Source organism: Mus musculus, chromosome 4 (genome assembly GCF_000001635.26).
Source record: "Mus musculus strain C57BL/6J chromosome 4, GRCm38.p6 C57BL/6J".
NCBI lineage: Eukaryota > Metazoa > Chordata > Mammalia > Rodentia > Muridae > Mus > Mus musculus.
The window spans coordinates 136,247,509-136,275,112 of record NC_000070.6 but is presented as its reverse complement, the minus strand read 5'-3'; the positions used below and the strand labels follow the sequence as shown (position 1 = coordinate 136,275,112).

Here is a 27,604-nt window from a genome sequence, read left to right as displayed (position 1 = left end):
CCCTATCCCCATCCACTGTCAGGACAAGGCTCCTCCGATCTGATGCTGACCTTCTGTGTAGGTCTGTCAGTAAAGACCCTGTGCATCATGCCCCAGATAGACTCCCCTTCCCCATAAGCCAATCACTTTTCATGACTGATTAATAATTGGCTAAAGAACCTCCCCCCGACACACCTCCTCTAAAACCTAGCCTCATCCAGGGCTCAGCATTTTCTGTCATTTGAATTTGTATTTATTTATTTATTTTTGCTCTGGGTCACGTGGTCTGTGCTTCCTGCTGGGTCTTCTTCACCTTATCCTCTGCCATCCTTGTGGGTGGTTCCGTCAGCAGAACTATAAAACCAAAAGGCAGCCGTGTAAGAGGTGTCTTTGAGTCTTATGAACAAGAAGGTGGATTCAGGCAGGCAAGGTGGTGCACGCCTTTAATCCTGACACTTGAGGCAGAGGCAGGTGGATCTCTGAGTTTGAAGTCAGCCTGGTCTGTCTAAGGAGAGCCATGATAGCTGGGGCTCCCCACAGAAACCTCCTCTCAGAACAACAATAAAAATACCATGATTGTCGCATACTTCTTGGTTGGACTTTAGCTCTCCCACAAGGCACTGGACATTAATAATACTGTCAAATGACACAATGCAACCTCTCTTGGACCCTGCCTTCCCAACACGCACACAACACACAGAAGGTCCTTTCCCCATAGCAGCTACCATTAATGAACAGATCTGTGCTGGGCTGTGGAATATGTTTAAACCCATTTCACCCCATAACTTTTTCATGTTCTTTTTAAATTACATTTGTATAATTTAGTAATGTGTGTGTTTGTATGTGTGTGTATGTATGTATTTATTTCACTAGGAATCAAACCCAGGATTTTATACATATCAGAACTAGTGCTGAGCTATACCCCCAGTATATAAGCAGTACTCAGAGAGGATTCTGTTGCCCTGCCAGGCTCACAGCACTAGGTGATAAAAGGCTTTTCCAGAGCTTCCTAAGAAAGGAAGGGCCATTCTACTGTGACAGGGCTTAGTCTTCTTGTGTTATCCTTGTGTGGCCAGGTCAAGAGCAATAGGCTCTGTGCAAGTACTTTGCAGAGGCCTGGTCTAAATGCTCAGGGCTCCCTCTGTGGTCCCCAGGGAACCATGCCTACCCATGGTCAACTGATGGACAGCCCTACCCACCCTGTAATAAACTGAGCTACCACATATCCCAGCTGCTGCCCTGCCAAACACACACTTCTTTCCCGGCAACTACCTGCCACTGTCATGTTCTACAGGCTGACTCTGCAGGCTGGCAAGTCTTCTGCCTGCTAGCACAGACTCTCTCCCTGTGGGCAGACTATTTCTTATGTAGGGCAGTATCTGTGGATAGTGGGGAGGGAGAAAGACAAGTATACAGACCTTCCAGCGATTCCCACATTCATTGCATAAGACAAAAGTGGTCATGGGCTCATCAGCACTGCGTGTCTGCACCTAACAGAGAGAAGAATCATTCATGAGGCCTTCCCTGCTCTAGGGCCTGCTACGGTTCCTGCTGTCTTTAGAAGTAGGTTCAAAGTCCACAGGTTGACAATGATATTTACACAACTTTGATAACCTCTTTTCCTCGGGCACACTGTCAATCACCCAGAATCCCACTGGCTCAGCCTGGCCTTTGCACTTGCACTCTTGTTGATCCTTCCAAACTGGTTTCTCTTCTCTTGCTCAAAGCCTCACCTCTTACAAGAAGCCTTCCCAGACTTACCCCCTGAACAAACTAGATCTGACATATCTGTCCAAGACTGCAGGTGTCTGGGAAATCACCCTGTCTATAGTCATCCTGCAAGTGGCTGAGGCCCAGAGATGGAAGGAGGCTTGCAGATCACTGGGGTGGGTTATGCTGTGTTTTCCCATCCTCCACCCCCACCTCCAAGCACGTCACTCAGGTTCAGCAACATGGGCTTCCCCCCCACAAGGTCCTGGCGTTCCCAGTTGCCTTCTGACTCTCTAAAGCTAACCCTGGTGATGTCTACTGGAATCAGTACGTGAGGAGTCCTCTGCTGGACTGGGCCTCTAGCTGTCTTTCAGGAGGGCACAGCATAGCACAGCTTTGTCACCACACAGCAGAGAGAAGGAGAGAAGGCAATGGGTTTTCTTGGGGAAGAGACTCAACTTTGCTACTGACAAGCTCAATTCCGAAAGGCAGTGCCAGGCAAACACTACCAGTGCCTGCACAGACACCCAAACCCACTGTTCCATGGATCCCACCCCCTTGCCTCCCACTGATCCTTCAAGAGAACGTCCCAGAAAACAAGATAGACAACAATATTTCTACTGTGGCCACAGGGTGCTAAGTGGTCCTGATATTCCCTCACCATCTTTGTGGCAGAGTCTGCTGTATCTTAGGTTGTCCTTGAACCAATTATGTCTCCAATCAGAACCCTGAACTTCTGACCCTTCTCCCTCTCTTTAAACAATGTTTGGATTACATTTTGTTTCCTGTGTGTGTGTGTGTGTGTGTGTGTCCGCATATGTTGTGGCATGGGTGGATATCAGAAGACAGTTTGTGCCGGGTAGTGGCTGCGCATGCCTTTAATCCCTACACTTAGGAGGCAGAGGCAGGCAGGTTTCTGAGTTCGAGGCCAGCCTAGTTTACAGAGTGAGTTTCAGGAGAGCCAGGGCTACCCAGAGAAACCCTGAAAAACAAGAAAAGGAAGGAGGAGGAGGGAGAGGAGGAGGAGGAGAGAAGGAGAAGAACACAGAAGACAGTTTGACAGTTTGCAGGATCTGGTTCTCTCCGTCACCTTCAGAGTCATCAGGTTTGGCACCAAGCACCTAATGAGCCATCTCGCTACCCCACTCCCTCTACCTCTCTACTGCTGGGATTGATGTGCGTCCCCACTTCTGGTCTCTGTGGTGCTGGGAATCAAATGCACTGCTTTTTCTCTTTTTAAAAAAGATATATTGGGCTGGAGAGATGGCTCAGGGGTTAAGAGCACTGACTGCTCTTCCAAAGGTCTTGAGTTCAAATCCCAGCAACCACATGGTGGCTTACAACCATCCATAATGAGAACTGCTGCCCTCTTCTGGGGTGCCTAAAGACAGCTACAGTATACTAACATGAAAGAACGAAAGAACGAAAGAATGAGAGAACGAGAGAACGAGAAAAAGAGAGAAAGAAAAGAAAAGAAAGAAAGAAAGAAAGAAAGAAAGAAAGAAAGAAAGAAAGAAAGAAAGAAAGAAAGAAAGGAAGAAAGAAAGGAAGAAAGAAAGGTAGGTTTAGCTCTGAGTTCAAAGCCACCAGCCTGCCTGGGCATCCTGGCCTAAGCTTCAGAGTTGTCCACCTCAGTCTCCCGGTGTTTTTAATGAGAGTTTCACATGCCTATGCTTCTTTCCAACATCTGTGACATCTGTGACTCTCCAGAAGTCTGTGCCCAGCGGTGTGCATGAAGGACAGTGTAGCCCAGCTGTGGCTTGGGGTTCGCTCTCACTTCAGGACAGACAGGACAAATCAGCTCTGCCCCATAGATACCCAGAAGCTGATTCCACAATATGAACATTTCCCAAAATCAACGAGGTGGTGGCTTCTCCATGCTTGCCCTCCCCTCAGTGACCTGAAGAGTGTACTCCCTGTTGCTCCCCTGGCATCTTTCCTCTCCCATGCTGTGGCCCAGCCTCATACCACCCCAACTCCCCGCCCCTCGTGTGGCCCCGCCCCCTCATGTGGCCCCACCCCATTCCACCCCACCTCTGCCCACCTGGTTATAGGTACAATTCTTCTTCTTGCACTTGCTACACCGCAAGAGGTCAGTGGTGGTGCCGCCTGTCTTCGCCATCTGGTGCTCACGGATGGCCTCTTGAGTCATGGCGTTCCTCAGCTCCCTCAGCTCATCACTGGCCATTTCCTGCAGAGAAATGAGTCTGTTGGCTGTGTGTGTCTGTGTGTGTGTGTGTGTGTGTGTGTGTGTGTGTGTGTGTATACACCTCTGACCCTTGCCAGGTTTTAGAGTCTGAGCTGAGAAAGAGAAGGAGGTACCATGCTGGGTCAAGAACATAGAGATGGAGGAGAGGCTGGACCCCTGGTCCCACCAGATCTGGGAAAGGCCTGTCCTGGAGGAGTTGCCCCATCCTGGCTGAAAGATCCAACAGGGGAGTTCTAGCTGGGTCAAGGTCAGCTGGGTGTTTGTAAGACAGCAGCAGGTGCTCATAGCCGGAATTAGTACTGCGGTAACATTCCATCAGGCCGGTGCTCACCCTGCCTGCCAGGCCTCTGCCCGAATCACACTGCCCCAGCAGCTGATTTGGCCACTGCCCACCCGTGTCCCATAGCCTCCCAGTCTGGACTTTAACCCAGGGCCTGCTCCAGCTAGGAATGTTTCTAGCTTTGTCTGTTGGTGGGAATCATAGCTCTGCGGACCATGAGCTGCTGGCCGTGCCACCTAGGAGATCCCCATGGTAACCAGGCTCAGAGGTCTGAATATCCGCTGTGGATATACACCTCAGACAGCTGCCCCAGGAGCACCAGTGGTCCATGCTCCTGGAGATACAGCATCAGCATCACCCAGCCCCTCCCCTTATCTATCTGACCCCTGTTCACTGAACCCTTCAAGCCTCTGCCAAAGGAGACTGGGCAGACACACGGGGTGGAGACAGCAGTAGTTATGAGTGGTTTGTGGATCAGAGTGTAGCCAAGGCTCATATGAAGGGGGCCTAGTTTCAGCTAATCATTATTTTTCTGTTGTTATTATTTATTTAAGACAGTCTCAGCTATCACAGACTGTCCTTGGGCTTGCTACGCAGCCCAGGCTGACCTTGAACTCCTGATTCTCCTGCTTCCACCTCGCATATGCTGGGATTACAGGTGATTTTCTACCATAGCATTCTGGACTGACTAAGACATTGCAAAGATAAATTGCAATTGCTACCTCTGGGCTAAGCTGTCATTCACAGAAGATTGTCAGGCCTTCCTGGGGACATGTCTGAGTTGGTAGAACATCTGTCTGGGACTGGAGAGATGGCTCACTGGGTAAGAGCACTGACTGCTCTTCCAAAGGTCCTGAGTTCAAATCCCAGCAACCACATGGTGGCTCACAACCATTTGTAATGAGATCTGATGCCCTCTGCTGGTGTGTCTGAAGACAGCTACAGTGTACTTGCATATAATAAATAAATCTTAAAAAACAAACAACAACAACAACAAAAAATCTGTCTGGTATGCATTAGTCCCTGGGATCAATCCTCAGAACCAAGAAGGAAGGAAGGGAAAAGGGGAAAGGGGGGAAAGGGGGAGAAGGGGAAAGGGGAAAGGGGAAAGGGGAAAGGGGAAAGGAAAAGAATGAACCTCAGTCAGGTAGGTATAGATACATATGTGACATATGCCTGTAATCCCAGCACATGGGAGGCAGAGGGACAGGAAGATCTCTTTGAGTTCACCTGGTCTACATAGAAAATTCTAGGCCTGCCAGAACTATATAGTGAGACCCTAACTCAAAACAAATAAACAACCACCACAAAACTTAGACCCTCTAAACTGAGCGCAATGGGGCCAGCAAGATGGCACCAGAGGTGAAGGTGCTTGCCACCATGACCTGAGTTTGATCTGTGGTGTCACAGGTAGGAGAGAACTGACTCCTGCAAGTTGCCCTCTGACCTTCCCACATGCCCTGTGCTCCCTCCACAAAGAAGCAAAAGTAACCGAGCAGCGTGATGGCGGAGATACGTGGTTCATTCCTGGGAGTCAGGGTCCCGCTCTCTAGAGTGCTTGGGGCAAGCAGTAAGCTCTCTTCTCAGAACTGCACGTCCCTGGACTGTGACACCATTCTGTACTGTTCCATGCAGCATGTGTGTGCCATTCAGACACACACTCATTAACTATACACCACGCACAGTAATTATATATCCCATGGTACACTAACCACACACTAACCACACACCAACTCCACACCACACACTAACCACCCACTAACTCTACACCACACACTAACCACCCCACTAACTTCACACCACATGCTAACCACACACCACACACTAACCACACTCATTAATCACAGACTGCACACTAAACACCCCATATACACAGTGACCACACACTAACCACAGACCACACACCACATATCACACACTAAACACATCAAACACACATTACCCACACACCACATAAATACCAACTTCATACTATATACTGACAACACTCTAGCACAGTCCACACACTACACTGAGCACACACATACACACACTAACCACACATACACACACTAACCACACATTCATATTAATCACATACCACCTACTCATGTCAGGCCACACTTGCAGTAACTTCACACCATACACATATCATATTATCACATACATGAACACTCCACAGATCACCTCCACCATACAAAGCTATCTATATTGCATCCACACACAGAAGTTCTCTCTGTGCACATACCACATACACCCTGCATACCGCATATCCCATACACATCACATACACATCCCTGATGCTCATTCTGTACATCATGCACAGACTCCCCCCCCCCACTCTGGACCAGTAAAACACCCTGAATCCCACCCAGTCTTTAGGGGTTCGACACATTTTTCTCTCCCCTTCTCTGGGTCTCTTCATTTCTCCAACATCTGAGGACTGACAGGGAGTCCCCTGGTAGCTCTGGAAGCGCACCACATCCGAAGATGTGTCAAAGATCTTTCCAAGATGTGGTGTTTGAAATAAGTAGATCAAATAGCTATCTGCCCAACGAAGGTCTCCATGGCCCTTTATATATCTGCACTTGTGAGAGATGAACTGGGTCTCTTGAAAGAATGCTTAAATCATGTCTTCAGAGTCACACCCATTGCTCTCAGAGCAGGGCAGCAGGAGTCCCAGCCCTCCCTCAGCTCCCCACCCCATGACCCCCCCCCCAGCACTGCACTGCCCAGGCCCACCCCCCACCCTCCCCTCCCGCCCAGACCCAATGCCCTCAGAGCCTCCTCACCTCCGCTGTCATCTTGGCAATGAGCTCTGGGGAAATGGCCCCACTGAGCACATTCCGCCTCAGGCCTGGGTTCCTGGGGTCCTTCAGGTTGCTGATGCGGCTGCGCACACGGTTCCGGTACTTCATGTCTGTGCTCTTGAGTTCTTGATAGATATGTGTCTGGGTCAAGGGCCACCTTACCATCCCTGGAGGAGCATGGGGAGTAGGAGCCTGCTATGGGGGTCAGGAGACATCTCTGTGGCCTCTGCTCAGTGGGCATCTGCTTTGAGCCCTGGGGTCAGCCAAGTATCAGAGACAGGAACGGCCTCCAAGAAGAGGCCAGACTGCACAGCAGGCACTGAGGTATCAGGGGCTCAGGATAGGCGTGCTGGTCTGTCGCAGTCTCCCGCTGCAGTTCAGGTGAGTCACCTGCTTCTGTGCTTCAGTCCCCTTCTTTAAAGCACCAACACCACCATCATCATCAACAACAACAACAACAACAAAATAAACTGGGATTGTTAGAAGGCATAAGTGTGTCATCACACACCCGGAACCAGTATGGGATATGGAACCTGTCAAGTGTTCCACATTCAAGACTTCTAAGATGAGAAAAATGATACAGGAAACCTCTAGTTTGGAAGGACCCCAGAATTGGAGACCAACTGTCAAAGGCAGCGGTCAAGAGCCACGGGCTTCAGGTTCTGAGAAGTGCAAAAGCAAACCATTGGCTTTGGGAGTGGCACACGCCCTTGGATCTCAGCATTCAGGAGGCAGAGGCAGGCAGATGGATCTCTGTAAGTACGAGGCCAGCCTGGTCTACAGAGCTACAGTTCCGGAGAACAGCCAAGGCTACCAAGGCCTTGCCTCAGAAAACCAGAAAGCGAAACGAACTAAATTACAAAATCCAGTGGGAAGTCCTGTCCTCCCCACCAGCTCCGGTTTCTCTCGTAGCCCAGGGTAACCAAGAATTCTCTGTGTAACTAAGGATGGCCTTGAACTTCTGATTCTCTCACATTCACTTCCTGAGAGCTAGAATAGGCACGCATCCTACCAACCAAGCGACATCACCACCTCTCCCAAGGAGTCTGCTCAGATCATCTCCCTCCTTCTTAGGCACAGCCCTTCATCCCGGGGATCCACTCTGGCAATGGCTGACCAGTTACTTCTCCCACAAGTAGATGAGGAAGCAAGGCTTAGAAAGGGGCCAGGTCCCTGCTCAGGCGGAGAGGGCAGAGTCCTAGTAGGGCCAGAGCTGCACATCAGGCCTCCTCTTAGCAGCAGTGCTCTGCCACTCACAGGCAGGAAGTCACCCCTGACCACAAACCACAGTTCTGATGAAGCCCAGATCCTCTCTGTGCCCATCTCAGGACGCTGATCAGGGCTGGGGAGATCAGCCTGGTTTTCTTGATCTCTTGAGCCAAGCAAAGGCAGAAAGTCAAAGCTATTGCTGGGGAAAAACACAGCCAGGAGTGACCAGGGCAATGCACAGAGCAGAGCAGAGCAGAGCAGAGCAGAGCAGAGCAGAGCAGAGCAGAGCAGAGCAGAGCAGCTCTGGCTTTCAGGGACTGGTGGGAAAGAGGTGGAGACTTGACATCTGTCCTATTTTTTTGTTTTAATGTCATCTATACAATCCGAGTGTAAAAATAGACATATGCCTTTAATTCCAGCACTTGGGAGGCAGAGGCAGCAGATCTCCAAGTTCAAGGCCAGCTTGGTCTATAGAGTGAGTTCAGAGACAACCAGGGCTACACAGAGAAACCTAGTGTCAAAAGACCAATGCCCAGGGGCTGAAGAGATGGCTCAGCGGGTAAGAGCACTCATTGCTATTCCAGAGGTCCTGAGTTTAATTTCCAGGTGGCTTACAACCATCTATAATGGGATCTGTTGCCCTCTTTTGGTATGTCTGAAGACAGCAACAGTGTACTCACATACATAAAATAAACAAATCTTACAATCTCATCTTAGCAGTCTTGAATGTGGAACACTTGACATGTTCCTTACCCCGTACTGGTTGCTGGTGTGTGATGGCACACTTATGCTTTCTAATAATCTCTGTTTGTTTGTTTGTTTGTTTATATTTTTTGGTTTTTCGAGACAGGGTTTCTCTGTGTAGCCCTGGCTGTCCTGGAACTCACTTTGTAGTCCAGGCTGGCCTCGAACTCAGAAATCCGCCTGCCTCAGCCTCCCGAGTGCTGGGATTAGAGGCGTGCGCCACCATGCCCGGCTTCAGTTTATTTATTTTTTTTAAGATTTATTTATTATTATATGTAAGTGTACTGTAGCTGTCTTCAGACACACCAAAGGAGGGCATCAGATCTTATTACGGATGTTTGTGAGCGGTTATGTGGTTGCTGGAATTTGAACTCAGGACCTTTGGAAGAGCAGTCAGTGCTCTTCCAAAAGTGCTGAGCCATCTCTCCAGCGCCAACAAATCTTTAAAAAAAGAAAAAGAAGAAAAAGAAGAGGAGGAGGAGGGAGAGGAAGAGGAGGAAGAGGAGGAGAAAGAAGAAGATGAGGAGGAAGAGGAAAGGCCAAGCCTATCCCCAAATGTGAAAAGAATCAGGAGGTAAAATAGTAGGTAAAGAACATAGAAAACATAAATATATAGAGCGACAGGCATGCTGGCATGTGCCTTTAATACCAGCACCCTGCGGCAGAGGATCTCTGTAAGTTTGAGGCTAGCCTAGTCTACATAGAGTTCTGGCAAGCCACAACTACATAGTGAGATTTTATTTTTTAAATATACTTTTTTTATATACATAGAACCATATATCAAGACTTTTCGTCCAGCTCTGATACCTTGCCATCCCCAGCCTTAGTTTCCCTGATGAGAACACCAACAAGCTTCAGAGGGGTGGCTGGGGGCATTAAGACAGTTCACTAAGTGTCAGCTGCCCAGCGCAGTGCCTGCCTAATTGCATCGCAGAGTACACTCAGGAGCTGTGCCTATCAGAGGGAGGGAGGGAAACATAGCCTGTGGAGCAGGCTACCCCTCTGTTCATGCAGACAGACCAGGGCAGGGCTTACTGCAGGAGCTTTGGCAGGTGACAGCGCCTCCCTGAGCTTCCAGTGCTTCACCTACAATCAGATGAGCCCAGGGAAACCATTGATGGGCCGGGCCGGACCCAAGAGCAATGTCAGCTGCGCTCAGGAGCTCTGGTTCAAGGGCAGAGCAGGGAGCCTTTCCCAGAGCTGCCGCCCACACCCGCCAACTAGACAGTTTAGGCATCCCCTGCCATAAGCTATGTGAGGATATGGTCTTCTATTTCTGAGGCCAGCTTGTCACAGTTGACTCCATAGTCCTTGAAATTGTCTGAAAGAGGTCGGGGCACAGACATTAGTCCTGCGCAACTTTGCTAGGGACGCTTCTTGGCAGTGGGATGCACCCCTACTGGAGACTCTGCCTCAACAAGCAAGCAAGCAAGCAAACCAATGGTGTCTCACTGGCTGCTTCCTCTTCCCCAGTCCCAGCCCCAGCCTCAGCCCCAGCCCCAGCCCAAGCCCCAGCCCCAGCCCCAGCCCCAGCCCCAGCCCCAGCCCCAGCCCCAGCCCCAGCCCCAGCCCCAGCCCCCACCTTCTGCCTTCAGAGCTGCTGACAGCATCTCCACACATTTGTCCCGGACAGAGTCCCCGGTGAGGTAGCAGGGGGCCAGGAGACAGACAGCGGGGGCAAAGGTGGGAGTTGAGGGGCTGCTGGGGGTCGTGGGAGTTTCCACTTTAGATTTGCTGCTGTTGGATCTGAGGATGACAAGTGGTAACGGACCGTTCATGGAGAGTAACATTCTAGATGTTTCCATGGGTGTCGATGCTCTCCTCTAACTCTCAACCACTCTCTGAGGCAGGTGCTACTCATAGTTCTCGATGATCATTTCCTTTAATCCTCAGAACAGTTCTAGGAGACAGGTACTTTTTTTTTTTTTTAAGAATTATCTATTTATTTTATGTATGTGAGTACACTGTTTCTCTCTTCTCACACACACACACACCAGAAGAGGGCATCAGATCCCATTACAGATGGTTGTGAGCCACCATGTGGTTGCTGGGATTTGAACTCAGGACCTCTGGAAGAGCAGTCAGTGCTCTTAACCACTGAGCCATCTCTCCAGCCCCCTTTGCTCCCCCCATACTATTCTTATCCCACATACGGGGTGCCATCTTAGAAATGGATGTGGTTTGAAGACAAGCTTGAAACCCAGTGTGGTGGAGCATAACTCTTGCCTTTTAATCCCAGCTCTTGGGAGGAGGCAGAGGCAGGAGGATCTCTGTGAGTTGTAGGACAGCCTGGTCTACATCGTAAGCTGCAGGACAGCACTCTGTCTAAAGAAACCAAAACCACAAAAACAAAAGATGAGTTAAACTATCCAAGCTTGACTCTGGTTGTACATCTGATGCCCACGGGAACCAAAGCCCAAGCATCTGAGCTTCTGGTACCCAGGCTGCCAGCCAAACCGCGTGCTCTACTCATTACAGGACAGGGACACTCAGTGGTTAGTCTCCAGCTTTTCTGTACTGGGCTAGTTGCCCCCTCATATATAAGTTTATATCATCCAGTATTTATCAGGTACTGCATACATTTATATATTATCCATCCATCCATCCCATCTATTTGTCCATCCATCCATCCATCCATAAATCTATCCATCCACCCATCTATCATTTATCAGGTCCTTACTCTCCAGAAACTATGTAAAAAACAAGTAGCCAAATGAGATTCTCTCCCTCCCTCCCAGAGTTCACACTCTATTGAGGACTGACGATCTACCATCACTTACAGGGCCTGGCTGTTACCAAGTACCAGAGTTGGGTCAAACACTTCTTGAACACTTTCTAGTTTAATCGTCATAGGAATCCCTGATGGTCAATACCCTTATCATCTTATTTGTACACAAAGAAACCAACTTGGAAAATCCCATCCCTGAGGGGTACCTGGAATGATTCACCAAGACTAGAGCCCTGGGCTGTGTGTCAACACCTTCGCTGCCTCTGAAACATCCCCTACAGTGATTCCATTTACTGCAGTGACAAGATGGAAAAAATAAATAAAAATAAAAGATCTCACAGTCCAGGTTGTCCTCAAACTTACCATGCAGCTGAGGGTAGCAATGAACTTCTCTGATCCTCCTGCCCCCGCCGCCCAACTGCTAAGACTATAGGTGTGCATCCCTGCCTGGTTATGAGGTGCTGGGGTTTAAGCCTAGGCTTTGAGTACTCTAGGAAAGCACACTAATAACTGAACCACATCCCCAGCTGGACTAATTGGTTTTTGTGGTTGGTATTTGTATGAATGTGTATGTGTGTGTGTGTGTGTGTGTGTGTGTGTGTGTATGTGTGTGTGTATGTGTGTGTATATGTGTGTGTATGTGTATATGTGTGTGTGCGTGTATGACTGTGTATGTGTGTGTATGTGTGTATGCGTGTATGTATGTGTGTGTGTATGTGTGTGTATGAATGTGTATGTGTGTGTGCATGTATGTATGTGTGCGTGTATGTATGTGTGTGTATGTATGTGTGTGTATGTGTGTGTGTGTGTATGTGTGTATGTGTGTGTGTGTATGTGTGTGTGTGCGTGTGTGTGTATGTGTGTGAGTGTGAAGTCAACCTCAGGTGTTTCTCAGGAGCCAGCCACCTCATTATAGGAAATAGGAGATAGTCTCTCTTGCTGGCACCTGACTTACCATGGTTAGACAAGGCCCTGTGGCTCCTCCTGTCTTGACCTCTCTGGGACCAGGATTGTAAGCACGTGCCCAGCTTCTCATGAGGGCTCTAGGCTGTACCTGTGTTTGCTGAACCAGCTCTCAATCTGTCTCTTTTTTCTTTTAGGGGACAGGTTGTTTGGTTGTTTTGTTTTCTTTTTGAGACAGGGTTTCTCTGTGTAGCCTCAACGATCCTGGCACTCACTCTGTAGACCAGGCTGGCCTAGAACTCATGTATCTGCCCGCCTCTGCCTCTCTGGTGCTGGGATAAAAGGCATGCGCTGCGCCACCTAAGGAGTTTGTCTGAGAACAAGACTAAGTGAGCAGCTGGCATTCCCCAGAGTTCAACATTGGAGCTTCCTCTTACCAGTTCGTCACGTCTCACCTCAAAGGTCACATCCCCAGGAGACCGCCTCTCCCTGTTTCCCTACTGCATAGCCCTTACCCAAGTCTATAATTAACTTGCTCATGTGTTTATAAACATTGTCTGCTTCCCTCTTCAGATGACATCCACACAGAGACCGTGCGGCTCCTTCACTCCTGTAACAGTACCCATATTTAGCTTGCTAAATAGCCGTTGAATGCATGATAGACACTGATTTTGATCATAAAGAAATCAAGGACCAGGGAGTACAGATAGAGCTCAACTGGAGGGAGTCTCATCCTTTCTGAAAGGCAGTATTCCTATTTCCTGGGTTTATAAGAGAGCTCGGGCTAGAGAGATGGCTCAGTGGTTAAAAGCATTGACTGCTCTTCCAGAGGTCCTGAGTTCAAATCCCAGAAACCACATGGTGGCTCACAACCATCTGTAATAGGATCTGACACACTCTTCTGGTGTGTGTGAAGACAGGGACAGTATATATATAATAAATCTTTAAAAACAAACAAAAAGCAAAAAACACCAAGAGGGCTCACGTTCCCATTCCTCAGCGGAAAGGAGTCCCTGTTATGTGTGGCCCGGCATACATAAGGTTCAGGGAACCCACATAGAGGGAAGAGAAAAGCAACTCCCCAAAGTTTTCCTCTAACCTCCATGTATGTGCCATCATGCACGCACACGCATACGTGCACACGTGCTCTCGTAGTGAGTGTGCTCTCCGACAAATCTAGGCTTCAGAGACAAATTCCAAAGCCTGGTGCACCACTGTGACCTTGGGTCGGTTCTTTAGCCTCTGATGTCTCACATAGGACTAACAGTAGCAATCGTTTTATGGGTCAGTTGGAACAACTAAAAGAACCTAACGAAATCCCAGCAAAAAGCACCAGGTCACTTATCCCCGCACACGAGCAGTACTATCACACATGCCACCTTTGCAGCCTGTGATTGAGAGCAATGCCCGGGCTTTTCATTTCACCATCTGATCCTCACAATGACCTTGGGAAGTCAAAATCATTTCCACCCTACAGATCAATACGGCGAGTCTCAGTGAGCAGAACTGAGCTGTCTAAAGTCATCCATCCAACTTCCAAGCGGTTGAGTCAGATGGAAACGGCTGTCTGTCTTTCCAGTTCTCCTGATACATTTCACTGTGTTGAGAGTTTTCCAGAGTCCTCTGACCCATGCAAGCAGCAGCTGATTGGAGCTCTTTCACCTCTAGACCCTGGCTTTGTGCCTCCCAGCCTGGCTGGGAGCTGGCTGCCTGGCTAGGAGCTGGCTGCCTGGCTGCCTGGATTTTGTAACTGTGTTTTATCCAGTCACACTCATACATACCATCAGGGACTGCCAAACTCCAGAAAAGGCATTGTTAGTGAGGCTCGGGATTAGGTGCATTTTATCTGTGCCTTCCCTCTGCTCCCAGATTTGTCAGCCGCCACCCCAGCCTCAGCCCCAGCCCCAGCCCCAGTGCCAGCTCTTAGAAATCTTTTCTGGTGCCTGCCAGAGGCACATGGGGGCTCTGCTTGCTGTTCTTGGGCGCCACCTCGTGGACAATTCAGTTACTGCAACTTACAGTTGCTGCCAAGCCAAAGCAAAGTTGTTCGTGTGTGGTGTGTGTGGTGTGTGTGTGTGTGTGTGTGTGTGTGTGTGTGTGTGTGTGTGTGTGTGTGTGTGTGTGTGTGTATGTGTGTGTGTGTTTCTGTCTGTGGCTTGGCATGTATCTCTGTATCTGTGTGTCTCTCTGTGTGTCTCTGTATCTGTATGTCTGTCTCTGTGTCTGTGTGCCTGTCTGTGTCTCTATGTTTGTATATGTGTCTGTCTCTGTATGTGTGTGTGTGTGTGTCTGTCTGTCTGTCTGTCTCTGCATGTGTATTCCAGCTATAGTTCTCAGAACACTGCTTCCTCCCGTCACACCTATGTACAGCTTTCCCAGAGTTAACTCCATCTGCCCAGTGAGCGGACCCACCCCCAGCTCACTTTCTCCTTCTTATGTAAAGCAATCCTTGACATTCTTTCTGTGTCCCACCGCATGGTGTAGCCACTCCACCAAATCCAAGCTATGGATCCAAAGGAATTCAAGCTAGTATTTTGGTCTGTGACCTCTGTCCTGACTCAGAGGCCCTGAGTTTCAATCTGGAGGCTGCACCCTGGTGGGACACATTGTGTGTCAGTTGTGTCTTAGAAAACTCTGCACCTGCACATGTGGCCAATATTTACAATTGGAAATTTCATAGGAAGAAACATTAATATCTAGATGCCCTTTAACAACTGGGACAGTGGGAGAGCTGGCTCAGCAATCGAGAGTGCTGACTGCTCTTGCCGCAGAGCTCAGTTGCCTTTCCCAGCATGGCTTACAAAATACCTGTACCTCCAGGTCCACGGATGTAGTACCCTCTTCTGGCCTCTGAGTTCCTGCACATGTATGGTGCATATGAGCTCATGCAGGCAAAGACATATACACTTAAATTAAGCTAAACAACAACAACAAAACACATAATAATGGTGGACTGTGGGTTAGTGAGACGGCAGGGGTGCTTGCCACCAAACCTGACAACCTGAGTTGCATCCCTGGAACCTACACAGTGGAAGGAGAGAACCAACTCTGTTATAAGCTGTCCTTTGGCCTCCCCTGGGTATGGCACACACACACAAATGCATGCTCTCACGTACAAGTAATAAAAACCTGGAAAAATCCTAGAGAATGACGGTCAAGCACGCTGACACATCTGTAGCAAGCCTGCCTGAGTCCAGGAATTTCAGGTCGGCCGGGGCCTCAACAGTGAGGTCCTGGTGGCATACCCCCTTAACCCCAGCTACACAGTGAGCCTCTGCTTCACAAAGAAAGAACAACAAACCCTGACGGATGCATTGGATGGATGCGCCTTTTCATAAGGCAACCACTGGTTAGGGCTGGGCACTGTAACCCCTTCAGGTAGGCAGATTGCCTAGTTAGCCACACTCTGTGCTAGTCTTCAAACTGGTGATCTGATCGCCTCTGCCTCTCAGGTCACCACAGGCAGCTCAGAAAGATCTGAACTCTGTTTCAGTTGAGACATGGTCTCCTGCTATCCAGCCTGGCGTGAACTCTCTACACACTTAACAACGACCTTCAATTTCTGAACTTCCTGCCTGCATCTCCAGAGTTGTCTCAGGATCACAGGCGTTTATCAGCCTGCCCGGTTTACACAATGGTGAGGAATAAACTCCAGGACTGTGCATGCTAAGTAAGCACTCTCATCCCAGCCTTAATTCTTAGCAGGGCACCCCATGTGGTCTCCACCCTGACAGCTCCAGCCACAGAGACCCCATCATCGTTGATACCCTACATTGTCTCACATCCCAGATTCAACCATCCATAAATCTCACTCCAGCCAACACCTCCTAACTGTTCTCCTTTTCTGTTCTGAGCCCTACAATCTGATGCAGGCACCCGGACAAGCCTGATAACTCTAGCGCAGCTGTTCCAAGTTAGTGGCTCCATTTTCTAAAGGATCCACGAGGGGGGGAACTCAACCTTGCATCACCCCCCCCCCACTTCTGCTCCTGCAGACTCTGTCACTGTCCCTTGACTCTGTCAGGCCCTTCACGTAGGAAGGGCTCTAGGCTGAGCGTGGTGGCACACGCCTTCAATCCCAGCACTTGGGAGGCAGAGGCAGGCGGATTTCTGAGTTCGAGGCCAGCCTGATCTACAGAGTGAGTTCCAGGACAGCCAGGGCTACACAGAGAAACCCTGTCTTGAAAAACCAAAAAAAAAAAAAAGAAGGGCTCTAGGCTAGGTATGACCCCAGTGCTGGCATAACCAGCTAGCTCCCTTACCTCTTACTATATAGCCTAGGCTAGCCCTGAGTTTGCAGCAGCCCTCCTGTCTCCCAGATCCTGGCTTTGGTTTGTTTGTTTGTTTTTCAAGACAGGGTTTCTCTGTGTAGCCTTGGCTGTCCTTACTGAGCTTAGTTTGACATTGGGCATGGCACTCTGTGGCAGAGTGACAGTGACTGGTCAGAGTCATACCTGCAGGTCCTAGAATTTGGAGGTAAGGTAGCGTAAGTTTCCTCTCCTACCTAAGGCTTCCCCAGCTGAACAGAGCCCAGCCCCCATTCCTGCAGAACTTGAACTTGGCCCTTTCCATTACCTTTCCAGCGAAGGCCTTTTTGGAGAGGAGGTGGTGGATGACCTGGAGTCTACAGAGTCTCTCCTGAAAGACACAAAACTGGAGATGATGCTGTCTTGTAGGCTGGCAGCAACACTGCTCTGCTAGGAGAGGAAACCTTGGGGCAAGACCTGCGGGACAGAGGATGGGAGAGACTGCCTGGGCTACAGCTGCCAAGGAAAGAGAGGCCCCAGTGTCCCACTAGTCCCTCTCACCCACCCCTGCCTGACAAAAGAATACAAGGGAGGAAACAGATGTCTGCAGAAATGTCACCTCCATGCGACCCTGTAATGCCTAATTACCCCACTGAGAACCCCCAGCAGGCCCTTCTCCCTGCTGTCAAGGCAGCCTCTGGCCTGGGTTCCCAGGTTGGCACAGGTTGGCACAGCTGGAGAGACTGAGATGGCTACTTAGGAGGTTGGGGGAAGCACACACAGGCTTGGGAGATGGAAGAGTTGAGTTGAGTTGGCAAGTGGGAACAAGTAGGGGACAAGATCAGGTGTGTGCTGCCCCCAAACTCTTCGAAGAAGCCAGTGTCCAGGAGAAAAAAGGGACAGAAAAAAGAAAACCCACCCAATCCTACAATCCCTGTGCTCTCAGCGTGACAAGGTCAGAGGTTAAAAAAAGATTTAAAAAAAAAAAAATCTTTGCTTTCCAAAATGCACTGAGCAACTTCTAGCCTTGAGTGAGCACCGGGTCCTATTTGTATAAAGCTTGGGACTGTAAGCTGTAGTTCCCGGTTTACATCTTCTAGGGTGGTGTAGAACTTACTGTCCTACGGCACTCATTATGCAGCAGCTGTCCATGAAAGTTACAGAAAAAGCAGTGTGGCGTGGGGACTGGGCTGGGTGAGACCGCGGAGGCAGGGAGTTGCCTAGCATGTGGAAGGCCCTAGGATCCATCCCCAGAGCTGTGAGGAGAGGTGACAAGGGACAGGAAGGGGGGGGAGTAAGGGAGGAGGGGAGACGCCAAGCCGGATGGCCAGACTTTGATATTCTGAACCCACATGGTAGGAGGCAAACATGACGCCTACGCCTACAAGTTGTCACATGCGCATGTACACTTTTTTTTTTTAACGTTTGTGCATTGAGGCGTTTAAAAGATTCTGAAGGTGTGTGTCTGCAGTGTGACAATATCTACCACAAACTTATCAATGCCAAACACAAACCCCAAGAAGCTAGGCGATTTCCCAGTTACAGGGAGTGAGGAAGATTTAGTTACTTCTTACAAACTTTTTTTCTGCCGGGAGTGGTGGCGAAGGCCTTTAATCCCAGCACTCAGGAGGCAGAGGCAGGCGAATTTCTGAGTTCGAGGCCAGCCTGGTCTACAGAGTGAGTTCCAGGACAGCCAGGGCTATAAAGAGAAACCCTGTCTCGAAAAACAAAAACAAAAAAAAAATAATAATAATAATTTTTTCTTTTGAAATGGGGGGGGCCTCACTATGTCACTCAGGGTTGGAACTCCAAGTTCTCTCTCACGTTATCCTCCTGCCTCGGCTTCCCCCATGCGTTATCTGTAAGTCCATGAAATCCTTTATCTACCGTGACAAATGTGGCATTTGTGTCATATCCAAGACACGCATGGGTTGGGGAGCACCTGGCTAGGGTGGGCAAAGGCATGGGGTTGGGTTGAGACCACCATGTTCTGTTCCCCTCTGCAGAGGCACAGGTCCAGCCCCTCTCCCTCAGAACAACTGTGGGGTCTGGGAAGTCCTTACTCCCAGGATCCTCTGCTTCCTGGTGGCTTATCACAAAAGCCGAGTAAATACTGATCAATCACTTCTCAGTGGTCAAAGTCCAGGCCTGCCCCGCCCCCCCAGACCCAAGGAAGGTGGGATGTGGGCCGTGTTACCAGGCAACACCACTGTCTGAGCAAATGACTTGGTTCATAAAGTGTGTCTAGACAGGAAAGGCTGAGAACCGGCTACAGATAATTAGTGGAGAGCCACAGCTTTATGCCGTGGCTCTCGACAGGGGTGACTGGTCTTGATGGATGCCAAGGCTTTGCTTATGGGACTGGTGCAATGCTGGGGACATGGGGATCCCTCTAAGCAGGGGTTCTCTCCCATGGTGGCCATCTTTCTTTGTATATGCCAGGGAACAGCTGTGTATCCTCCTGAGAGAACCCCACTTTTTTTTTGAGGCAGTGACCTTGCTATGTAGCCCAGGCTAGCCACAAACCCATGGTCTCCCACTCCCCTCACTTGAGTGCTATGTTTACGGCTGTGTGTGCCACTGGGCCTGGCTCCCGGGAACACCTCAAAGCTGAGCAATGCCAGGCCTGCCTGCCTGGCATGCTCCCCATCCCTTCTCCATTCAGGGTGAAACTGAGGCCATGCCAGTTGGTCAGATTAAGCCAAAACCCCCAGGGTGAGCTCCAAAGGAGACATAACATCTACCTCCAGGGCTTCAAGAAATTCTCTAAATGGTTGCTGGTAAAAGATGTGCCAGGTTAGCCATGCGTGGTGGCGCACGCCTTTAATCCCAGCACTTGGGAGGCAGAGTCAGGCAGATTTCTGAGTTCGAGGCCAGCCTGGTCTACAAAGTGAGTTCCAGGACAGCCAGGGCTATACAGAGAAACCCTGTCTCAAAAAACCAAAAAAAAAAAAAAAAAAAAAAAAAAAAAAGGTATGACAGGCATGGTCCGTCCCCCCCCCACCTCCAGCCCTAGAAAGAAGTACCTAGTTTTGGGCTCTCCCCCTCCTTTCTTCCTTGGTGGAGAAAGGCCTGCTTCTGGTTTCCAGTCTGAACAGCCAAGTCCTTTCTCCTTCTTCGCTTTTTCTCTTTCTTCTCTTTCTCCTTTGGTGGTTCTGGGGGAGTCTGAAAATAAAATTGTGACATTGTGTCCCCACTCAGCGCCTTCACAGCACAGACCTGTGTGATTTTGGTCCCTGGAGAACAAAGTATCAAGACTGGGGGACAGTTGCATGCAGGCCTATCACACACATGCATGCATACATGTGGATGCGTGTGGACACATGTGCACAAACATACATATGCACATACACATGTGCATGCACACATATATGCACACACACAGGAATGCATGCATGCAGATGCATGTGAACACATGCACACACATGTGCATGTATTCAGAGATATATAGAAAACAGGTACACCTCACATGGAACATAGCAGTACACCCATCTATGCAGAGTCGGGCAATGTGCATATACATGCACACAAATAGAAACGTATAGACACATACAATAAAAGTTACATGCTACATATAGATCTTACACCGGCACACACACCACCGTGAGCTCCATGATCCAGGGACTACATGCCACTTATTAAATAACTCAAGGATGTGAGCTGAGAACCTACCACTAGCCAGGCATGGCCTCTCCCACATGCTGGCAGGAAGCCCCATCTCCCATCGGTCTTGCCCCCTCTCACCCAGCAGCCGCTTCCAGTTTTTAATGAGGACTTTGGCCAAGGACACCACTTCCTTGTCTGAGCAGTGCTTGCGGACTCCGTTGACTGCCACTCCGATCCTGGTGGTCTGTGAGGCAATGGTTAAGGGAGCTGACCCGCAGGACCAGCCACTCTTACTGAAGGCAGCAGCCCCATTTCAACCATCGCTTCCCTCCAATCTGACTTCTCCAGGGTCCTTGCCCTGACCCCCAGCAGAGGACAGGACCTTGGTCATCTGTCCTAGAACTAGGCCCTAACCGCTCTCCTGCCTGAGACCCCAGTCTACGCTGATAGGCAGGGTTGGTGGAAAGCTGGGGTGGGGTTAGTGTTGGCTGCAGCTAGGACCCTGGACCACTCTCAGTCCACTGGATGCTTTGAAAAAAAGTCAACCTACCTCAGGCTGCCACATCTTAGATCTACACTGGTGCTTCAAGACCAGAAGTCTCCAGTAAAGTTTAGGGGTTTATGGGAAATTTAAGGAAGATTTGAAAGCAGGGGGGGGGGCATCTCTCTCTCCCTTGGTCATAAGCCACTTGCATCTCACAGGCTTCCGATAAAGGTTCAAGGAAAACATCTTAGACACAAGGACCCTGACCCCTGAGGCTGGGAAGTAACCCACTCTCAAGAGACGCTCTCAGCACCCTCAACTCCATGTTGGCACCTCACCCCCAGGAGCACCCCCCAAAACCTCCACGGGGTCTTTCCCTCCCACAGAGCAACTACCTCAAGAGCCCCTCCTCCCACCTGTAGCAGCTGGATGGACATCTGGCAACTGTTCAGCTTCTTCAGAAGGTCCAGGGCCCCTTCCTGTGGGAAGTCACAAGAAAAACACTGAGACACAGATGTTGCCCTGGGCCTCTCTCTGATGGCTGTGGGCTCCTGGGCAGACAGACAGATGTGTGGTTCAAAGACAGGTGTGGACACACAGAACTCGAGAAGGGAAAGGCTCTGGCCCCAGACCAGATGGCTAGCGGCACCCCACCATCACCTCCCCTCATCTTTCCCCCTGCTTCACTTTCTGCCCAGCTTGTGTCTGCCTCAGAATAGGGCGGAGCTTACCGCTGGGTACCTGAAGCTTGCAAGCCTCCTCTTGTCTCCCAATTGCGGAGATTAAAGATGTATGCCACCACCACCCAGCTCTAGACTTTGTATTCTCAAAATTTTAACAGGGTCTCAATATGTAGCTCAAGCTGGCCTTGAACTTGTGGTCCTCCTGCCTCAGCCACATGAATGCAAAGACTAAAGGCTGTTGTTACCATGCTTGGTCACTTAAAGAAGTTTATATAAAAAGTGCAGTGTAGGGCTGGTGAGATAGCTCAGCAGGTAAGAGCACTGACTGCTCTTCCAAAGGTCCTGAGTTCAAATCCCAGCAACCACATGGTGGCTCACAACCATTTGTAACGAGATCTGACGCCCTCTTCTGGAGTGTTTGAAGACAGCTACAGTGTACTTACATATAGTAAATAAATAAATAAATCTTTTTTTTTTTTGAGTGTGGTGTAATCGTCATCTTTCCCCCTAGATTACTGTTTCTGAAATCTATCCAGACCACCTGAGATCAACAGTTCCTTTTGTTCAAGTAGTTTTCTATCAAAGCTATCTGCTTCTCTAACAGTATAAAAATACTTAAAGAGTTCCTAGCAATTAGTATGAATCCAGTGGATGGAACTTTTGGGTCGCTTCAAGGTGGGACCACTTCAAAGACGGCTCCTACAAACCTTTACTTTCAAGTGTTTGGGATTTGTTTGGAAACAAGGTCTCCCTAGCTCAGGCTGGCCTTGAACTTGTGATCCTTCCGCCTCTGTTTCAAGAGTGCTGGGATTCACCTTGGAGTCTCTGAATGGACAAATACTTTCATTCCTTGGGGTTAATGAGAACTGCTTTCATCTCTAAGACCTTAGAATACTGTATGAGAGCCAGTTGCTCTCTGAGTGAACTCGGAATGAATGAAGCACAGGGCTGGAGAGGTTGCTCAGTGGTTAGAGCACTTGCTGCTTCAAAAGAGAACTCAGTTCCCAGCACCCATATGGTGGCTCACAGCCATCTATAACTCGAGTTCTAAGGGATTATTCAACACCCTCTTTTGGTTTCCTCAGGAACCAGGCATATTTCCTCAGGTATCCAGACATAACACACATCCAGGCAACACTCCAATACCCAAAGAATAAAAAATAAGTGTTTTTAAAGAACAAATGAAGTAGAAAGAAGAATGGGGATAACAAAGAAGGAAGCTTGGAGCTGAAAGTCTGTCTGCCAGGTCCTAAACACCCATTCATCCATTTTAACCTTCTCCTTCCTGTTACCTGCTACATAGAAGCCAACCCTGCTGCCTGTCAGCTTCATGGCTGAGATCAACTCTGGTGTCTAAAAGCCAGCCCTAGCTATCTTGAGATTAATTCCCTGAGGGACATGAACTATGTCCTGTATGTTCCTTGCCAGGCCCTGGACCACATCCTATGAGCTGCCTGTCCTCAATCGGTCCTTAGACTCCCTCAGCACTGAGGTTCACAGGTTCCCAGAATGGCCAGCAGACAGGGCTGTGTGTGAACTTGTAGAGATCCAATAGCATGCTTAATGTTAACGAAAGGCTTTCCTGTATGCTGGGAACGCTTCTAAGGCCTGACCTGCACTGACTCCTCATAGGCAGATGGGAAGGTGCTTCAGACGGAAAACTGTTTGCTTATCATGTGGAAAGCTTCGATGCCATCCCTAACTCCGTATAAATCAGGTGGTAGTTCACAACTGGAATCGCAGTTCTTAGAGGGTAGAGGCAGGAAGAGCTGGAGTTCAAGGTCATTTTCAGTTACAGTTTGAGGCAGGTGTACTCTACATAAGACCTTGTCTCAAAACCAAACAGGGCTGGAGAGATGGCTCAGTGGTTAAGAGCACTGACTGCTCTTTCAGAGGTCCTGAGTTCAAATCCCAGCAACCACATGGTGGCTCACAACCATCTGTAGTGGGATCTGATGCCCTCTTCTGGTGTGTCTGAAGACAGTATACTCTTATAAACAGATAATTCTTAAAAAACAAACCACCCACTTCTCAGAAGGCTTAGGGAAGTGGGTCCTATTTACTTCTAAAGAATTATCAACCCCTTCCACAGAAGAGGAAACCAAGAGACTTTGTAAAGAACCAGTCTTGAACAAACACTAGGCTTGGAACTTCACATACCATTTCAAGACATAGATCTACCAGTATGGACACAGTCGTGGAGACCAGTAAGTAGAGCCATGTGCTGATGCAGACTGAGAGCCAGTTCTCAAGGAGAGAGCCCTCACTCATAGCACCTGCTAGTTCCTGTGGAATAAATACCATCTCAGTGATGGCTTTCAAGCTACCAACATGTTGTTCCTGAATGGAGTTTTCTTTTACAGTTATACCTTGTGTGTGTGTGTGTGTGTGTGTGTGTGTGCATATATGCACATGTCAAAGCCTACATGAGTAGATAGGAGGCTGCCCCATGGGAGTCAGGTGTCTCCTTTCACCACAGTTTGGTTTGGTTTGGTTTGGTTTAGATTGGGTTTTCTTTTTTTTTTTTTCCCCCCGTGTTTTTTTTTTTTTTTTTCCATTTTTTATTAGGTATTTAGCTCATTTACATTTCCAATGCTATACCAAAAGTCCCCCATATCCACCCACCCTAGATTGGGTTTTCAAAACAGGATTTCTCTGTGTGGCCCTGTCTCTCCTTGGAACTTGCTCTGTAAACCAGGTTGGTCTTGAACTCACAGAGATCCGCCTGCCTCTGCCTCCCAGGTGCTGGGATTAAAGGCGTGTGCCACCACTGCCCAGTGCACCACAGGTTCTAAATTCAGTTTAATTGCAAGCACTTTTACCCACTGAGCCATCTTACTGACCCCTGATAGTAGTGGGACAGAACTGGCAGGGGAGACCCTGTGCAAAGAGTCCTTTTTAACTATAAGCAAACTGACGTTTTTGTTTTTAAAGTCTGTGTTTAACAGTTCCCTAAAATCCTGAAAATTCCATAGTCAGCATGAAATCATTTGCAGTTCACCACCGGGTACACGTCTTTGAATAACTGGAATGTAGCACCCGTGAGCCTGTGCTGAAGATGGTGGGCTCATAAAGCCGTGTGCCAATCTTGTTACGTGTGCTTCTCTCACTGTGTGGCAAAGACACTCTCTGGTGCCAGTGTGGAGAAGTGAGGACGCAGCTCAGGACCCTCTGTGTCTGTTTGTTCCCAAGCGATGATGTCTGAAACTATAAACTAGCCTGTTGGCTTTGCATTTCCCAGGGAAGCCGTGCTATCGTGCTATCGGCTTTGGTGGTGGTGGTGGGGTATCTACCTGCTTTAACCGAAACTGTCAGAGCATGTGCGTCATGCCTGTTCTGTTAGTGTCAGGAGCCACAGCCCACATGCCGTCAAATAGAAGTTGCTTGCTAGATAGCAGTGTGTGGCTCTGTTGATGTGTCATTAGTGTGCACTTAGCTGGTGTGTGTTTGTCTCCTGCAAGCGGTTTAGCCGGTGCATGCTTACAGTATCTGACACAGCCCCAAGTCACTGAATAAACAAATTCCAGCCCTGCGCTGCTACGTGGAGGATCTGTCTTATTGCAGGAAGTATGCCTTCTTGGACTAACCACCACTGGGCAGGCCCACTTTCACTCTCGGTCCAGGCCCGCCTTTCTCAGGCAGAAGTCCAGAGCTCTGTGCCTACACAAACCCTGCTAGAGCCCAGGCGCAGACTCCAGACACAATTGTGACTCTACACAGTTGTGCCCTGTAAGGATCCTGTGGCCAACCATTCGGCTTTCCTGAAGACTGTCCTGGCACTACTTGGGATGCCCACTCCCAAGAGGCCCTATTTCCTCTTCCCATTTCACAGAAGAGGAAACTGAGGTCCAGAGGAGAGTAGAATAGCTAGCCTAGGAGTGTAAACGGATTAAGAGGGAAGCCAGAGCAGTCCCCTTAATCTTCTCAACCTGGCTGTCTTCCTTAGCGCCTCCTCCTACTCCCAAATCCTTCTCAGCCCAAAGCCCAGGCTTCCTTTACTGGCCCAAATCTGGGGTGAGCAAGGGGGTTAGGCTTAGACAATCTGTCTACCCGAAATACCATGTAGTTTGGGGTTCTTAGTTGGAAGAATGTCCTGTGACTTGAGTTTAGGTTTTTCTGGCGACATTGGGGGAAGCCTAGCGCAGCGCAGTCTCGCAGTCGGGGCTGGGAGCCAAAGGAAAGTGCCGCCGAAGCTCGGCAGGTGACGGGTGGAGGCATCTTTTAACGTCACCTCCAGTCCTATCTCACTCACTCTCAACTCTCCCTACTGCCTCCCCGCCCCCATGTTCTTCCCCCAGGCAATCCATCCTCTTACAGACAAAGAAACCGCAGCCTCAGCCTCTCACCATTTTACCAACACCACCATCTCTCTCATTGTTACCAGGTAACAATTTCAGGAAGCCTAACACTCCTTGGCTGCTCCAGCCTGTCACTCATCCCGGGTCTGAAACCTCTCTTTGGGCCCCAGAGTTTTCCAATTTTCCTGGAATGTCCTGGCAATGCAGGTCCTGGTGCAACTCGTTGCTAGAAACTATGTAGAAGAAAAGGACCCCGCGGCAAGTCAGCATGGAGGGCCTCATTCACAGGGTCCCTGGTCTTCTCCCTTTCAGTCCACGCCCCTCTAGAATTGGCACAGTCGCCAGCTTCCAGCCTGAGGCAAAGATCGCTAGGTAGATCAAACATTAACTTTCCATTTGGATCCAGCTCGGTGCTACCCGGACTGAGGGCTCAGGGACCCTCGGGCGACCAGGGCTGCGGACCCCCACCTCCCGCCACAGTTCTCCTTCGTGCACCTCCCCCTCTGGGCCAGCCCAGGCCCCATCTTTTCCTTCCCCCGCCCCGCACCTGTTCACCTCCGCCCGCCAGGGCCCCATCCCGCGGCCAAGGAAAAAGTTGCAAACAGAACTCCTGGCACTTCAGTCACCGCCCTTCGCTCGGGTCTCCTGGGGTGTGCAAACGAGGCTCGGCGCCCCCTTCTCAGCCCGAAGTTCTCCGATCCTTTTTGAAGTCACCCAAAACGTGCCCCTCCAGTTCTCGCTGCGCCTGCAGCTCCCCGGGCCTAGCGCACATCCCGAACCCCCAGACTCCTAAATGTCCTCCCCTGGGTTTGTGTCTCTCCTTGCTCTTTCTCTGCTCCGCGCAAGCTGCCCAGGAGCGCACCCAACCCGTCCACAGTGACTTGCAACAGTCGCGCGCCTTAGGGGACTCTGTACGATCCCCTCCAGACCTGGCCATGCACATGCCCATCCTAAAGTGGCCAGCAAGTAGCCGGGGGACCCCCTGCCGGGCAACTCCTCCCCAGTCCCGTGTCCCCTGACCCGCGCGCTCCCTTCGGGCACAGGGCCGGCACGCCCACCAAGCCCATAGCTGGGGGAGTCTTGCCTCCGTGGCCCGGGGGCTGCGTTGCAAACTCTGCAGCCTCACCGTCTTCTTCCGGGACACCATCTTCTCCAGCTTTTTGGCGATCCTCAACAGCTCCTCTTCCAGGCCCATGTTGGTCCACAACGCACGGCGGGGTTAGGGGCGCAGGGCAGCAGCGGGCGCCAAGGCGCGAGCCGCAAGGGCCGCAAACACACCGGACACTCGAGCCGGGAGGGGGCGGGGCGCGCCCCTCCCATCGCTGGGGGGAGGGGTGGCGGGCACTAAATATAGACTTCAAGGACTGCCCGGGCAAAGATTGCCTGAGCCTGGCGGGTCGTGCCTCAGGGGGTGTGTAAGTGGGAGGGGAGGACCAATCTGGAAGAAGGGGCTCTTCTCTTCCAACTCTCCTAGGGGTGCCCCAGGCTCCAGGGAGATTCGAGCATGAGGGTTCGGGGGTGATGAGTGTCAGCATAGCAGTGGGAAGTACAGAGCTGCCGGGTCTCAGCATCACTGCGCTCCCAGAGGGAGCTATGCCCAAGCTGGGAAAGTTGGTGAATTCATCGCATCTTGGTGCAGATTTTGACGTCAGCTCTGCCCTAACTTAGGTAGGCTCCTTGGTGCGCCCAAGGCCTGTGCCGTACACGTACTCGCGAGGTATACTCAGAGCCCTTT

At 50.0% G+C, this 27,604-nt stretch overlaps 1 protein-coding gene across 4 annotated transcripts; it reads right to left on the bottom strand.

The window, feature by feature from the left end:
- Positions 1 to 209: 209 nt before the first annotated feature.
- On the bottom strand, positions 210 to 27,177 carry Tcea3 (transcription elongation factor A (SII), 3). Of its 4 annotated transcripts, none has more exons than XM_006538710.4 (11): positions 26,954 to 27,177; positions 21,305 to 21,367; positions 20,471 to 20,648; positions 19,825 to 19,963; positions 17,127 to 17,189; positions 10,503 to 10,666; positions 10,185 to 10,241; positions 6,950 to 7,104; positions 3,734 to 3,880; positions 1,398 to 1,469; positions 210 to 333 (listed from the first exon to the last, which is right to left on the bottom strand). In XM_006538710.4, exons 1-11 carry the CDS (start codon positions 27,062 to 27,064, stop codon positions 325 to 327), a joined length of 1,158 nt encoding a protein of 385 aa, XP_006538773.1. In that variant the 5' UTR covers positions 27,065 to 27,177; the 3' UTR covers positions 210 to 324. The 4 variants fall into 4 exon arrangements, with proteins under 4 accessions (XP_006538773.1, XP_006538775.1, XP_006538774.1 ...); XM_006538712.4 differs by having other exon boundaries at positions 20,543 to 20,648; positions 26,954 to 27,176; XM_006538711.4 differs by having other exon boundaries at positions 26,996 to 27,176.
- Between the last annotated feature and the right edge of the window lie 427 nt (positions 27,178 to 27,604).